Genomic DNA, 15,480 nt, shown 5'->3' with positions numbered 1-15,480 from the left:
CAGATTGAGACTCCATCTCAAAAATAATAATAATAATTAAATGAGGCTGAAATAAACAGGAAAATTAGTTTTATTTTTTTCCTGAGATCCACGTGCATCTTTATGCTTACACACCAACTTTGGACCCCACTGCAAAGCTTCCTTATGATTTAGCATCCCTGCAACCATTCTAAGTTAGTGCCCTTGACTGCTTAAGCAGAAACTGTCAAATGGCAGTGGTCAAATTGCTGTTACCTTCTTGCTGAGTTCCACCATCCCCACACTCGAGTCAGTGAAGCTGGCTTCCTCCCACCACCCCTACCACCTTCTTCCACTACCCTTACTTGCCAATGAGCAACAGAAAAGACTGTGGGCTGGGTGCAGTGGCTCACGCCTGTAATCCCAGCACTTTGGGAGGCCAAGGCGGGCAGATCACCTGAGATCGGGAGTCTGAGACCAGTTTGACCAACATGGAGAAACCTCGCCTCTACTAAAAATACAAAATTAGCCGGGTGTGGTAGTGCATGCCTGTAATCCCAGCTACTCAGGAGGCTGAGGCAGGAGAATCGTTTGAACCTGGGAGGCGGAGGTTGCCGTGAGCTAAGATCACGCCATTGCACTCCAGCCTGGGAAAGAAGAGCAAAACTCCATCTCAAAAACAACAACAACAACAAAAAAACCAGACTGTGGAAGCCAGCAGGTACAAGAACAGCATAAAAGGATGGACTCTTTTGTCAGCCAAATCTCAGTTTGCAAACACACTCCGTCTCAAATTCACTAGGTGACCCAAGGCCAGTCAAATAACTTTTCTAAAACTCTCCGTAAAGGTGGTGATAACAGTGTTATCTCATCTGGTTATTATGAAAACTAAGTGAGATAAGCTAATATTACAGTACCTAGGACACTGCCTAAACGGCACAAGCGCTCGATATCACCCAGAATTATTACTTCGAGTGGCAAAAGACGACACCTGAACCTTCTTTCTTTAGCCAACTCAGTAAGGTAGCAAGTTCTAACGGAAGGAGCTCAGGTGGCAGAGGTGTAGCAGACCTGGTTTGAAGGATGATCCACCCTTGACAAGCTGGGTGACCTTGTAAGAACCCAGCTTCTCTATGAGGAGTCCTCTCATCTGTTCAACGGGGGTGATGACACAAACTGTATATGAAGTACCTGTCAGAGCCGGTAAAACACTGGCAACCACCAATGGTGAGAGTAAGCAAACAGCACATGAACCTGTCATTCCAGGATCCCTGAGGCACATTCACATGCATGGCTAGATTCTGAGAGAGAAAACATCCCTAAAGTCTACCACCAAATGTTAATATACATACATGCAGTGAAGCCCACAGGCACGGTTCCTTTCCCAACTGGGTAGTTTATTTGTTCATATACGACCTCAGGCAAATCACAATCTTTATGCCTCCATTTTCTTTCCTTTTTTAGTTTATTTAATTCCTGAATCGCATATGCCTCCATTTTTCTAGTCATAAAATTGGAGTAAACTTTTTACCCACCTAATGACAGTGACTGAGGGAACGGGGGAAGGGCCCCAAACCAGTGATTATAAAGTCCATGGAGATCTCTAGAAAGGGGCTGTTTTTGCCGCAATAGCAAAAGAAAAGAGAGAGCGTTCAAGCCAGGCGCAGTGGCTCACGTCTGTAATCCCAGCACTTTGGGAGGCCGAAGCGGGAGGATCATGAGGTCAGGAGATAGAGACCATCCTGGCTAACACGGTGAAACCCCGTCTCTACTAAAAATACAAAAAAGTAGCCGGGCATGGTGGTGGGCGCCTGTAGTCCCAGCTACTCGGGAGGCTGAGGCAGGAGAATCGCTTGAACCCGTCAGGCGAAGGGTGCAGTGAGCCGAGACGGCGCCACTGCACTCCAGCCTGGGCGATAGAGCAAGACTCCATCTCAAAAAAGAAAAAAAAAAAGAAAGAAAGAAAAGAGAGAGCATTCAAACATCAGATCAGTTCATAATAAATTTAAAAAGCCTAATTCTTTCCATTTCAATTTATGACCAAAAGAATAAATATGGAAATATATTTATACAGTGTTAAATATATTTATATAGTGTTTTTTACATCATGTGCTCAATGGGAATACTGCAAATGTGTAAAACACCTAAAATGTAAACTATATGAACACACATTTTAAAAGATATAGGTCTTGGCCGGGCACGGTGGCTCACGCCTGTAATACCAACACATTGGGAGGCCATGGCTTGTATAACGCTTGAGCCCAGGAGTTAAAGACCAGCCTGGGCAACACAGCAAGACCCCCATCTCTACAAAAAATACAAAAATTAGCCGGGCGTGGTGGCACACACCTGTTGTCCCAGCTACTGGGGAGGCTGAGGTGGGAGGATCACCTGAGCCCAGGAAATCAAGGCTGCAGTGAGCCGAGATCGCGCCACTGCACTCCACTCTGGGAGACACAGTGGGACCCTGTCTCCAAACAAACAAACAAAAAACAAGTCTTTAGGCATCACTGAGGAACACCTAAAATGGATACAGCACTAACTAGACACTCTCGACCCTGACTCCCTAATAAAAGCGTCAGTCTTTTGCTCAATATCCTGACCTGACAGCAAACCAATAAAGACACCGCATAACGAAACTCCACGAATTTTTGGCCAAATAAAAGAAACGCAAAGCTAACAACATTAAACCTTTTCTATGGCCGCTTCACAATAAGTATTACAAAATCCCCAGAAAGAGTTTATTCACCTAGCTCCGACTGTCGCCATACAAGGTGGAGCAGTGAGTGACCCGAACCAGGGGCTGACTCCTGCCAGAGCCCCCACAGCGACTCACTGCCCCCCCACCCCCTCCGCATTCCCATCTGCACAACTTTCTGGGATTCAAACAGTCCGGATCCAGGGCTCCCTGCAACTAACGCTATCGTGACATTATAAGCCGGTTTAATACTGAGGTCATAAACTCACTCAGAAGTAAACAGAAGCAACATTAGTGAGCAAAGTTGAGGTTTAAGCAATACGGAAAACTAGAAACAAGCAAAACCAGCAAAGCAGCTAGCGTTGTCTCTCAATAAGATCTTCCAAAAGAGGCAAAGTGGAGAACATGCTCTCCCCCTCACTCCGGGAAACCCAGACAGCACCAAAGCAGGTTCTACAACAGCTGCCCGGAGCAACTAGGCCAGGGGATGCGACGGCGCGCATCTCCCCCCGTCACACCAGAGGCCCGCGGAGATCTGGTGGGGACGCGGAGCTCCAGGGGCCGGCCGGTGCAGGGGCGCGGCCGGGTTGGGGGTGGGGACGCGGCGGCCCTGCCTCCTTACCGGCCTGCGGTCTCCAGGGCCGGCCCGCACGGCTGCTGGACAGCGCCATGCCCACGCACCCCCGCCCCTAGCGGCCCCCATTCCGGAACTCCCAGCTCCGCGCGGCTGGGGTCGAGCTGGGGCCCGCGGGCAGGCGCCCTGGGCACCCGCGTGACGGTACCTGTGGTGGCAGCAGCTCCCAAGCTGCGGCGGCGGCGGCGACGGGGTCGGCAGGGGGGCGGAGCGCTGCGTGCGCGCTCTCGGCCCGCAGTCCGGTGCGTGGCGCCCGCCCTCTCCCTCCTGGCCGCCGGGCGCCCGCCCCTTCACCTCTCACCTCCTACCTTTACCCTCCCGCCCCGCCGCCCTCCGCACGTGCTCCCAGCGGCGTGCGCATGCGTAGTCGAACCCCATTCGCGGCTCCCGTTCGCCCTCTGGTGGACACCGGAGGGAAGTATGGACGGCCGGGCCGGGCCGGGCGGAGCGTGAAGCCGGGTTAGGGCCCGCCGGGTTAGGGCCCACCGGCCCTCATCGGTCATCAAGAACTTGCAGAAAGCCGGGCATGGTGGCTCGCGGTTGTAATCCCAACACTGTGGGAGTCCAAGGCGCGAAGATCGCTTGAGCCGAGGAGTTACAGACCAACTTGGGCAACGTAGGAGACCTCCGTCTCCACAAGTAAAATTAATTAGCCGGCTGTGGTGGCGCGCACCTGTGGTCACAGCTACTCAGGAGGCTGAGGTAGGAGGATCACCTGAGCCCGGGAGGTCGAGGCTACAGTGAGACAAAAAACAAAAACAAAAAACCCACCCTGCACAAGATGCTCATGTTCCCTGTTTTATAATGGCAAAAAATTAGAAGCAGCCGGGCCGAGATACACTGCAAATGCAGATGAAAAGAATAAATAATGTCCATAAAACTAGTTTCCCTATAGACATCTAAAAGCATAAGTTGGCATTTAACCATTTTCCACAGGGAACAGGTATTTGTTATAATAGCAACAGCTATGTTCACCGTTTACTAGGTGTCAGGTGCGGAGCTGGTATTGTACGTGTCCTCGCATTTGGCCCTCCTGAAAACCCGAGGTAGGCCTTGTTACAGGGCCTCACAGAAGGGAAAGGGGAGGCTGCCTCCCCCCGAGGGAAACACAGGTCCCCACCTGCCCAGCTCTGGCCCAACCAGAGACGCTGCCCGGACCACTCTGGGGGGACTTTGATCATGCTACTGCATGCCCTTGCTGTACCCAGGTCTTGTGTCAGAGGTAAGCCTCCCCTCAACCCCTCCCTACTGCCCTGGACACCCGCACCCACCCCAGGGCTACCTGGATAAGGCAGGCCCTGTACCTGCCCTCAAAGGCACCAGCAAACTTCTCTAGGAGTTCCAGAAAGTGCAGATCTAGTCACCATTGCAAGGCAGAAATCAGAGGTGGCCCTTCTGACCGCACCAGCCCCCTGACCCACTACACATTCTTCAAATACCTCCTCCTAAAACCCAGTTCCCACCGGACTCTGGCCTCCCTCCTTGCCCACCACACTATTGTCACAATGAAAGTAACAATGGGGACAGTGGGCCTTGGCCCAAAGTGACTTTCAGGGTTATGCCATCTTCAGCATTGTCTTTTGGCTTAATATGGGAATTTTTATCCTATAAAGAAAGTATTTGCTGGGCGCGGTGGCTCACGCCTGTAATCCCAGCACTTTGGGAGGCCAACGTGGGCAGATCATGAGGTCAGGAGATCGAAACCATCCTGGCTAACACGGTGAAACCCCGTCTCTACTAAAAATACAAAAAAAAAAAAAAAAAAAATTAGCCGGGCGTGGTGGCAGGCGCCTGTAGTCCCAGTTACTCTGGAGGCTGAAGCAGGAGAATGGCATGAACCCGGGAGGCAGAGCTTGCAGTGAGCCGAGATCATGCCACTGCACTCCAGCCTGGGCGACAGAGCGAGACTCCGTCTCAAAAAAAAAAAAAAAAAAAAAAAAAGAATTTTTTAGGTTATTTTTATTTTTACATTTGAGGTCTCACTCCTTTACCCAGGCTGGAGTGCAGTCGTGTGGTCATAGCTCACTGCAGCCTCGACCTCCTGGGCTCAAGTGATCCTCCCAAGAAGCTGGGACTACAGATGAGTGCCACCATACCATTTTTGTTTTTGTTATTTTTATCAAGATGGGATCTTTTGCTGTGTTGCCCAGGCTGGTCTCAAACTCCTGGGCTCAAGCAGCCTTCCCATGTTGGCCTCCCAAACTGCTAGGATTACAGGCGTGAGCCACCGTGCCCATCCTGTTTGTTGTATTAAATGAGAGAGAAGCAACAATAGAGAGCATTCAGGGGAACTTACCTACACCCCTTACCTATCCTGACATCACTCTCTCCAGGTCTGATCCCTTGAAATACCATCATTTGTCCCCTCAGAAACCTTGGGCATGAAGGAGTCCTCCTGAGCCCTAGGCCCACTGTACCAAAGTCTTCTCTCCAGAGAGGGTCGGGAGCCTGTCTTCTAACCACCTCCATGGCAGGACTTACCCAGACTGCCTTGGGAGCTGCTGTCACTCTCCTCACTCACCACCTCTTCCCACCCAACCACTCCATCAAAGCTGTGTTTGCAGAGGACTGACCTTCAGCGAAGTCTGGACACTCCCCCACAAAAAATAAGAGGCTCCAAAACTGACAAGCACCTAGCTAAGTACCTTTGTGCCTTGAAGCATGGCAAACAATCCTCCACTGCCCTAAGAGGACCCACTGAGAACCCTGTGGAGCCTCTGAGGAAGCTGGGGCTTATGGAGCCCTGGTAAATCTGCTACAGAATGTCCCCCATGGAGTATAATGAAGTGGACACGATTTTAGGGCTTCTCCCACAACATTTTTTTTTTTTTTTGAGACACAGTCTCACTCTGCTGTCCAGGCTGGAGTGCAGTGGTGAGGTGTTGGCTCACGGCAACCTCCCCTCCCAGGTTCAAGTGATTCTCCCACCTCAGCCTCCTGAGTAGCTGGGATTATAGGTGTGCGCCACCATGCCTGGCTAATTTTTTTTGCATTTTTAGTAGAGACAGAGTTTCGCTATGTTGGCCAGGCTGTCTCAAACTCCTGATCTCAGGTGGGATCCACCCACCTCGACCTTTCAAAGTGCTGGGATTACGGGCGTGAGCCACCTCGCCTGGCCCTTTTTTTTTTTGAGACCAAGTCTCTGCCACCCAGGCTGGAGCACAGTGGCACAATCTTGGCTCACTGCAACCTCCACCTCTCAGGTTCCAGCGATTCCCAGTCCCAGTCTCTTGAGTAGCTGGGACTACAGGCTTGCGCCATCGCGCCAGGTTTTTGTATTTTTAGTAGAGACTAGGTTTTGCCATGTTGCCCAGGCTGGTCTCGAACTCCTGGGCCCAATCGATCCATCCGCTGTAATCCCGGGATTACAGGCATGACCCACCATGCTCAGCCTCCTACAACATTTAATATGAAAACATAACAGAAAAGTTGAAAGAACCATACAGTGAACACTCATATACCCTAGATTCTACAACTATTAATGTTTTGCTTAGTATCTCATGTCTATCTAAAAAAAATCTATCCTTTTATCCATCTATCTGTAATTGCCCAAGGGTTCTTCTTGCCCACTGCACAGACAAAATCAATTCACTGAGGCCTTGGCATTGCAGTAAAGAGTTTCACTGACGCAAGGCTGGCGATGCACAAGGCCACGCAGAAGATGGAGCTATTACTCAAATCAGTCTCCCCAAAGGCTTAGAGGTCAGGGTTTTTCAAGGATAGTTTGGTAGGCAGGGTGCTAGGGAATGGGAAATGTTGATTGGTTGGGGATGCAATCATAGGGGGGATCCTCAAGCGCTGAGTCAGCCTCTGGGTGGAGTCAGCAGAAATGCAAAAGTCTGAAAAGAAACACCTCAAGGCCGGGCGCGGTGGCTCACGCCTGTAATCCCAGCACTTTGGGAGGCTGAGGCAGGTGGATCATGAGATCAGGAGATCCAGACCATCCTGGCTAACACGGTGAAACCCTGTCTCTACTAAATATACAAAAAATTAGCCAGGTGTGGTGGCGGGCGCCTGTAGTCCCAGCTACTCTGGGGGCTGAGGCAGGAGAATAGCATGAACCCAGGAGGCGGAGCTTGCAGTGAGCTGAGATCATGCCACTGCACTCTAGCCTGGGCAACAGAACGAGACTCTGTCTCAAAAAAAAAAAAAAGAAAGAAAGAAAGAAAAGAAACATCTCAAAAGGCAAAAAGGCAAGTCTTAGGTTCTACAATAATGATGTTATCTATAGGAGTAACTGAGGAAGTTACAAATCTTATGACTTCCAGAGCAATGACTGGTTATCATTTAACTACAGCTACACCTTAGCAGAATTCAGGCCCCTCCTATAAAAATCCTAGCCTTGTGGCTTTTCATTAGTTTTACAAAGGCGGTTTAGTTTTGGAAAGGGCTAATGTCATCCTTGCTTTAAGGTTGAACTATAAATTCCTCCCAAAGTTACTTTCGCCTATCCCCAGGTTGGAGGTTAAAAGCAAGATAGAGCTGGGCACGGTGATTCACTCCTGTAATCCCAGCATTTTGGGAGGCCGAGGCAGGCGGATCACCTGAGCAGGAGTTCGAGACCAGCCTGACCAACATGGAGAAACCCTGTCTCTACTAAAAATACAAAATTAGCCAGGTGTGGTGGCACATGCCTGTAATCCCAGCTACTCAGGAGGCTGAGGCAGGAGAATAGCTTGAACCCAGGAGGCAGAAGTTGCGGTGAGCCGAGATCGTGCCATTGTACTCCAGCCTGGGCAACAAGAGCAAAACGCTGAGAGAAAAAAAAAAAGAAAAAGAAAAGGAAGCAACATGGAGTCAACCATGTCGGGTTTTTCTTACTGCCATAATTTTGCAAAGGTGATTTCATATCAATCCTTTATTTTAAGAGACAGGGTTTTGCTCTATGGTCCAGGCTGGAATGCAGTGGCACAATCACAGCTCACTGCAGCCTTGACCTCCTGGGCTCAAGCAAGCTTCCCAAGTAGCTGGGACCACAGGTGGGTATGACCACTCCCCGCTAAATTTTAGAGTTTTTTAAATAGAGATGAGGGTCTCTCTGTTGCCCAGGCTGGTCTTGAACTCTTGGCCTCAGGCAACTCTCCCATCTTGGCCTCCAAAAGTGCTAAGATTATAGGTGTGAGCCACCATACTCAGCCCCTATCTTATTTCTGATGCACTTCCAGTTAAGCTGCAGAAACCTGATTTTAGTTTTTATATATAGTAAATCAAATGGAACAGTTCCATTTAGCCCTAACTAGGTAGAGCTCAACTTTACTTCAGATTGTTCCCCATAAGAAAGGTGAATTCAGGCTGGGCACGATGGCTCATGCCTGTAATCCCAGCACTTTGGGAGGCCAAGGCAGGCGGATCACGAGGTCAGGAGATTGAGACCATACGGGCTAACATGGTGAAACCCCGTCTCTACTAAAAAAAATACAAAAAATTAGCCAGGCGTGGTGGTGGGCGCCTGTAGTCCCAGCTACTGGGGAGGCTCAGGCAGAAGAATGGCGTGAACCTGGGAGGCAGAGCTTGCAGTGAGCCGAGATTGCGCCACTGCACTCCAGCCTGGGAGAAAGAGCAAGACTCCATCTTGAAAAAAAAAAGAAAGAAAGGTGAATTTGAATTCAGGCCAGCCACGGTGGCTCACGCCTGTAATCCCAGCACTTTGGGAGGCCAAGGCGGGCGGATCACTTAAGGTCAGGAGCTCGAGACCAGCCTCCCAACATGGTGAAACCCCATCTCTACTAAAAATACATAAATGAGCCGGGCGTGGTGATGCATGCCTGTAATTCCAGCTACTTGGGAGGCTGAGGGATGAGAATCTCTTGAACCTGGGAGACAGAGATTGCAATGATCTGAGATCACGACACTGCACTGCAGCCTGGGCAACAGAGTGAGACTGTTGTTGTAACCGAGTGAGTTATAGAGAAACACCACACTTTGAGATGAATTGAGGAGTCCTTTATTAGCTGGCGACCGAGAGACAGCTAGCACTCAAAATTCTCTCAGCCCCAAAGAAGGGTCTAGATTTTCTTTTATACTTTGGTTTGGCAAGGGGAAGGGAAATCGAGCTGAAGCAATCTCACAGAAGTAAAAACAGGCAAAAAAGTTAAAAAGACAAATGGTTACAGGAAAACAGTTCCAGATGCAGGGGCTTTAAATTCATCACAAGGTGATAGGTGCGGGGGCTCTGGGTGCTATCTACAGGACACAAACGCGGGGGCTTAGGATACTATCACCTGAGCGAATTTCTGGGAATTGTGGACAGAGCTTGCCACAGTACCTTATCAGTTAATTGCACTCTTTGATGTGCTGGGAGTCAGCTTGCACAAGTTTAAGTCCTTGAGGAAGGGGGTGGGTAAGGAGCCCTTGATGTCTTGCAAATGAAGGAGCCAAATGGAGTCTGTCCGGCTTTCTCAGCTAAGGAAGAGTCTATTCATATTAAAACAAGGTAAGGTATCACACTGTCTCAAAAAAAAAAAAAAAAAAAAGGAAAGGTAAATTCAAAAACTTTAAAAACTAAATGTAGCATGGAAATCAAGAAATGATAACAATTTCTAATACTTGAGCTTCTACCCTGGGCCAATTCTCAAACCTGATCTCAATTAATCCTCAGAACAATCTTGAAATATAGAGGCTGAGTTTATTTTACAAATGTAGAAAATTTCTCTGCAGAGGGGAGATGATGTGTCCAAGGTCACTCTGAGAACTGAACAGAGGGCCGCCTTCTGGGACCCAAGACTCCAGGTTCCAGCCCACTGCCCAGCTGCCTCACCCTGTCATGAGCACAATAAAGGGAGTTTCATGATTATGTGGATGTGTCTTTGCAATCACTCACACTGAGGATCATGCTTATCATGAATTAGCCATTAGTGATAGCAGCTGGCAACATCTTAAAGTGGAAAGAGCTGCTTCAGGGCCAGACTCCTTTTATTCAAATCCTGGCTCTGACACAAGCAGTACCTCTGTGGCTGGGAGAATTAACTTCACCTCAGGGAACCTCGAATTAGGAGTCAGGTTCCAAGATGCAAACACCACCAACAGCTGTGGGTTTTGAAAACAATAAAATTGGAGGGTGAACACATGTAAAATGCCTACATTGAAATAAATGGTATCTTTTTTTTTTTTTTTTTTTTTGAGACGGAGTCTCGCTCCATCGCTCAGGCTGGAGTGCAGTGGCGTAATCTCGGCTCACTGCAAGCTCCGCCTCCTGGGTTCACGCCATTCTCCTGCCTCAGCCTCCCGAGTAGCTGGGACTACAGGCGCCCACCACCATGCCCGGCTAATTTTTTGTATTTTTAGTAGAGACGGGTTTTCACCATGTTAGCCAGGATGGTCTCGATCTCCCCTGACCTCGTGATCCGCCCGCCTTGGCCTCCCAAAGTGCTGGGATTACAGGCGTGAGCCACCGCGCCCAGCTTTTTTTTTTTTTTTTTTTTTTTTTTTTTTTTTTTGAGATAGAGTCTGGCTCTGTCGCCCAGGCTGGAGTGCAGTGGCACGATCTCAGCTCATTGCAACCTCCACCTCCTGGATTCAAGTAATTCTCCTGCCTCAGCCTCCTGAGTAGCTGGGACTGCAGGCACGCGCCATCACACCCAGCTAATTTTTGTATTTTTAGTAGAGACAGGGTTTCACCATGTTGGCCAGGATGGATGGTCTCAATCTCTTGACCTCGTGATCCGCCCGCCTCGGCTTTGCAAAATGCTGGGATTACAGGCATGAGCCACCGCGCCTGGCCCCAATGGTAGCTTCAATAACCATGATACAATCATTTAAAAATATTTAAAATGTCAAAGTTGAATGAATACATTTATTCAATGTCTTTATTACCTATCAAATTCCTACCATGTGCAGAGACCAGGAATACAATAAGTTAATTTCCTGTACTAAAGAAGTTAACTGTCTTAGTGTTGAACCTTTAAACAAAACCTTATAGGCAATATAAGGGTTATTACAGAGGTCATAATAGCCCATAATAATAACCAATTATTGATTGGTGGGTTCTTGCCAGAAGCAGGTTTTACGATATATTTATCTCAAATAATCCTTGTGATGACCTTTAGAGGCAGGTAAGATAAACCCCTTCTTTTTTATTTAATTTTTTTTTTTTGAGACGGAGTCTCGCTCTGCTGCCCAGGCTGGAGACCAGTGGCAGGAACTCAGATCACTGCAAGCTCCGCCTCCCAGGTTCAAGCGATCCTCCTGCCTCAGCCGCCCCCAGTAGCTGGGATTACAGGCACACGCCACCATGCCCGGTTAATTTTTGTTTTTTGTTTTCTCAGTAGAGATGGAGTTCCGCCATGTTGGCCAGGCTGATCTCTAACTCCTGACCTCAGGTGATCCACCCGCCTCGGCCTCCCAAAGTGCTGGGACTATAGGCGTGAGCCACCGTGCCTGGCCGATAAACCCCATTTTAAGTTGTAAAAACCATTGCATCCAGAGCTCTGACAACTTCTCTGAAGTTCCACAGTTGCTGTGTTGCAGAGGCATCATCAAATGTTGATCCACCTATCCCCAAAGCCCCTGCACTTCTGCCACTGAGCTTGCAAATGCTATGAGGAAAAGGGAATTGGAAACCAAAGACCATGAATCACGAAGAAGATGCTGATGTGATTTTGAGTAGGGCTTTATAGGTTAAGAGCTTGTCAGGCAATAAGAACAACAGCAGTCAGCCAGGCGCGGTGGCTCATGCCTGTAATCCTAGCACTTTGGGAGGCCAAGGTGGGCAGATCACCTGAGGTCAGGAGTTCGAGACCAGCCTGGCCAACATGGAAACCCCATCTCTACTAAAAATACAAAAATTAGCTGGGCGTGGTGGTGCACGCCTGTAGTCTCAGCTACTCAGGAGGCTGAGACAGGAGAATTGCTTGAACCCAGGAGGCAGAGGCTGCAGTGAGCCAAGATCATGCCACTGCACTGTAGCCTGGGTGACAGAGCAAGACTCAGTCTCAAGAAATAATAATAATAATTAATAAAAAGAACAGCAGCAGTGGCTAATCCTTAAACCAGTTACCAGGCCTACTTTACATGTCATTGCTTACTGATCCTAAGAACCCCAATAAAACCCATGAAATGGGCATTCTTGTCTCCCCATTTTTTTTTTTTTTTTTGAGACGGACTCTTGCTCTGTCGCCCAGGCTGGAGTGCACTGGCACAATCTCCACTCACTGCAAGCTCCACCTCCTGGGCTCACACCATTCTCCTGCCTCAGCCTCCTGAGTAGCTGAGACTACAGGCACAAGTCACCACACCCGGCTAATTTTTTTTGTATTTTTAGTAGAGACGGGGTTTCACTGTGTTAGCCAGGATGGTCTCGATCTCCTGACCTCGTGACCCACCCACCTCAGCATCCCAAAGTGTTGGGATTACAGGCGTGAGCCACCGCGCCCAGCTTGTCTCCCCATTTTATAAATAAAATAAACTGGGGCCTAGAAATGTCCCATCGCGGCCAGGCGCGGTGGCTCACGCCTGTAATCCCAACACTTTGAGACGCCAAGGCGGGCAGATCACGAGGTCAGGAGATCGAGACCATCCTGGATAACAAGGTGAAATCCCGTCTCTACTAAAAATACAAAAATTAGCCGGGTGTGGTGGTGGGCACCTGTAGTCCCAGCTACTCAGGAGGCTGAGGCAGGAGAATGGCGTGAACCCGGGCAGGTGGAGCTTGCAGTGAGCCGAGATTGCACCACTGCACTCCAGCCTGGGCAACAGAGCTAGACTCCATCTCAAAAAAAAAAAAAAAAGAAACCCCGTCTCTACTAAGAATACCAAAAATTTGCCGGGTGTGGTGGCAGGCGCCTGTAGTCCCAGCTACTCAGGAGGCTGAGGCAGAAGAGTGGCGTGAACACAGGAGGCGGAGCTTGCAGTAAGCCAAGATCGCGCCACTGCACTCCAGCCTGGGCAACAGAGCGAGACTCTGTCTCAAAAAAGAAAGAAAGAAATGTCCAATCACTTGAGTAAGATCACTATAGTCGGTTATTTCGTTGTTGTCTTCTCTGTAAGCTGATCATACACATGCACCCCTTGCCCAATGTCCAGTGGCTGTGGAGCTCCCAGCTGGATGAGTGCACCTCCCCTCTCCATTGTCAGCCTTGGCCAATAAAGCGTGAGTGAACACGACCTACACCAAGTCTAGCAGAAGCTTTAAGAGCCACTGCTTGTGTGAATGTGCCTCTTGTTCTTCCCCTTAGCCAGGAGAACATAGTCCTCTGTTGGAACTGTTCCTTCAGACCAGGTGCCAGGATGAGAAGCCTTGTGGAGCAGAACTGCAGCACATGACCCATGGTCCCCGATATGTAATGTGAGTGAGGAATGTGCTGGCCGTTTTAAGCCAACTGGGATTTGAGGGCTGTTTGTTACTACAGGAGAGCTGTAAGTGGCCAAGTCAGGATCATAACCTCAACAGATGTAAACACCATAAAATTCACCCATTGTCCAGTGTATATTTCAGTGACTTTCAGTAAATGTATGGTGAAACTATCATCACAATCTTCTTTTAGAACATTTTCATCACCCCCTTCCCATTCGCACTCCCAGCCTCAGGCAACTACTAATTTATCATCTATCTCTATAGAATTACCTTTTCTGGACATTTCCTATACATGGAATCATACTATATATATATGTGTATATATATTTATATATACATATATGTATAGTGTCATACTATATATATCTATTTTGAACATATTTAATTGAATATATATAAAAATATATTTATATATATATTTTTGAGATGGAGTCTTGCTCTATCACCCAGGCTGGAGTGCAGTGGCACAATCTTGCCTCACTGTAAACCTCCGCCTCCTGGGTTCAAGCAATTGTCCTGCCTTAGCCTCCCGGGTAGCTGGGATTACAGGAGCCCACCAACACACCCGGCTAAGTTTTGTATTTTTAGTAGAGATGAGGTTTTACCATGTTGGTCAGGCTGGTCTCGAACTCGTGACCTCAAGTGATATGCCTGCCTCAGCCTCCTGAAGTGCTGGGATTACAGGTGTGAGCCACTGCGCCTGGCCTATCTTTTGTATCTGGCTTAATGGTTTTTGGTCTCACTATGTTACCCAGGGTGGAGTGCAGTGGCTATTCACAAGACATGATCACAGCACATTACAGCATTGAACTCCTGGGCTCAAGTGATCCTCCTGCCTCAGTCTCCTGAGTAGCTGAGACTACTGGTATGTGCCCGACTAGCATACTGCTTTTGAGGTTCACTCATGTTGCAGAATGTATCAGTACTTTAATTCCTTTTTTACTGCTAACATTCCACTGCAGAGATATACTACATGATGATTTTTATCATCAGTTGATGGACATTTGGATTTTTTCCACTTTTCAGCTATTATAATAAACACAGCTGTGACTATTCACATGCAAGTTATTCCATGAAAGGGCCATATATGCAAAATGACCCCCAAATGCAGAAGGAGCTGAGAAACCAAAGAACAAGGCAGACAAATCCAGTTTGTCAGCAGAGGGCAATTTATTAGGGAACTTATGGACACAAGAATGGTCTTGGTCAGCAACAAGTCAGGTAGATCTCCACACCATTATTCCCCAGACCCAGGACTTATATACCATAGGAAAAAGGGTATGTGCACTACAGAGACAATGAAAGGCAACCCTCTAGAACAGGCCAGAATGAGTTGCGCAATAACATCAAGGTTGCTTTGACCTAAAGGTAGGATATATTGTGAGTACATATTCTTACATTAAAGACAGTAAATAAACAAGGAATCAGGAGGCATTCACAGGACTGCGGTTAATCTGAGGTCAACATGGCAGATTAGCATCCAATATGGAGTCACTTTTGTCACCACACAAGAGTTTGTGTAGAACTATGTTTCCATTTCTTTTGGGTAGATAGCTATGAATTGAATGGGTTGAGTCATACAGTATTTATTTATTTATTTAGAGACAGGGTCTTGCTCTGTCACACACTGGAAGTGCAGTGGCGCGATGTCAGCTCACAGCAACTTCCGCCTCCTGGGTTCAAGCAATTCTCGTGCCTTAGCCTTCTGAGTAGCTGGGATTACAGGTGTGTACCACCACGCTCAGCTAATTTTCTGTATTTTTAGTAGAGATAGGGTTTCACCATGTTGGCCAGGCTGGTCTCAAACTCCTGGGCTCAAGTGATTCGCCTACCTCGGCCTCCCAAAGTGCTGGGATTACAGGCTTGAGTCACTGAGCCCAGCCTCGGTTTAACATTTTA

At 48.3% G+C, this 15,480-nt stretch overlaps 2 protein-coding genes across 5 annotated transcripts in view; one reads left to right on the top strand and one right to left on the bottom strand.

Annotated features, from left to right (window-relative positions):
• SCAP (SREBF chaperone) overlaps positions 1–3,637 on the bottom strand; it is a 66,434-nt gene extending 62,797 nt beyond the window's left edge. Inside the window, exon 1 of one of the 4 annotated variants that reach the window (XM_024244270.3) lies at positions 3,439–3,637. The gene's annotated coding sequence lies outside the window, so the exon portion shown is untranslated. Of the gene's footprint in view, positions 1–3,278 lie in introns of all 4 variants that reach the window. The other 3 variants (XM_024244269.3, XM_063722534.1, XM_054550882.2) reach the window with 3 other exon arrangements.
• On the top strand, positions 2,943–10,082 carry LOC129058268 (uncharacterized). The gene is made up of 2 exons (XM_054550884.1): positions 2,943–3,992; positions 9,948–10,082. Exon 1 carries the CDS (start codon positions 3,144–3,146, stop codon positions 3,741–3,743), a length of 600 nt encoding a protein of 199 aa, XP_054406859.1. The 5' UTR covers positions 2,943–3,143; the 3' UTR covers positions 3,744–3,992; positions 9,948–10,082.
• The last annotated feature ends 5,398 nt before the right edge of the window (positions 10,083–15,480 follow it).

The sequence above is a fragment of the Pongo abelii genome, chromosome 2 (genome assembly GCF_028885655.2).
Source record: "Pongo abelii isolate AG06213 chromosome 2, NHGRI_mPonAbe1-v2.0_pri, whole genome shotgun sequence".
Classification (NCBI taxonomy): domain Eukaryota; kingdom Metazoa; phylum Chordata; class Mammalia; order Primates; family Hominidae; genus Pongo; species Pongo abelii.
Note: the sequence above shows the minus strand (reverse complement) of the source record. Positions and strands in the feature narration are given on the sequence as shown.

Coding starts and splice junctions, on each gene's coding strand:
- LOC129058268 (XM_054550884.1), top strand. CDS start 3,144: ATGCGACGGCGCGCATCTCCCCCCGTCACACCAGAGGCCCGCGGAGAT.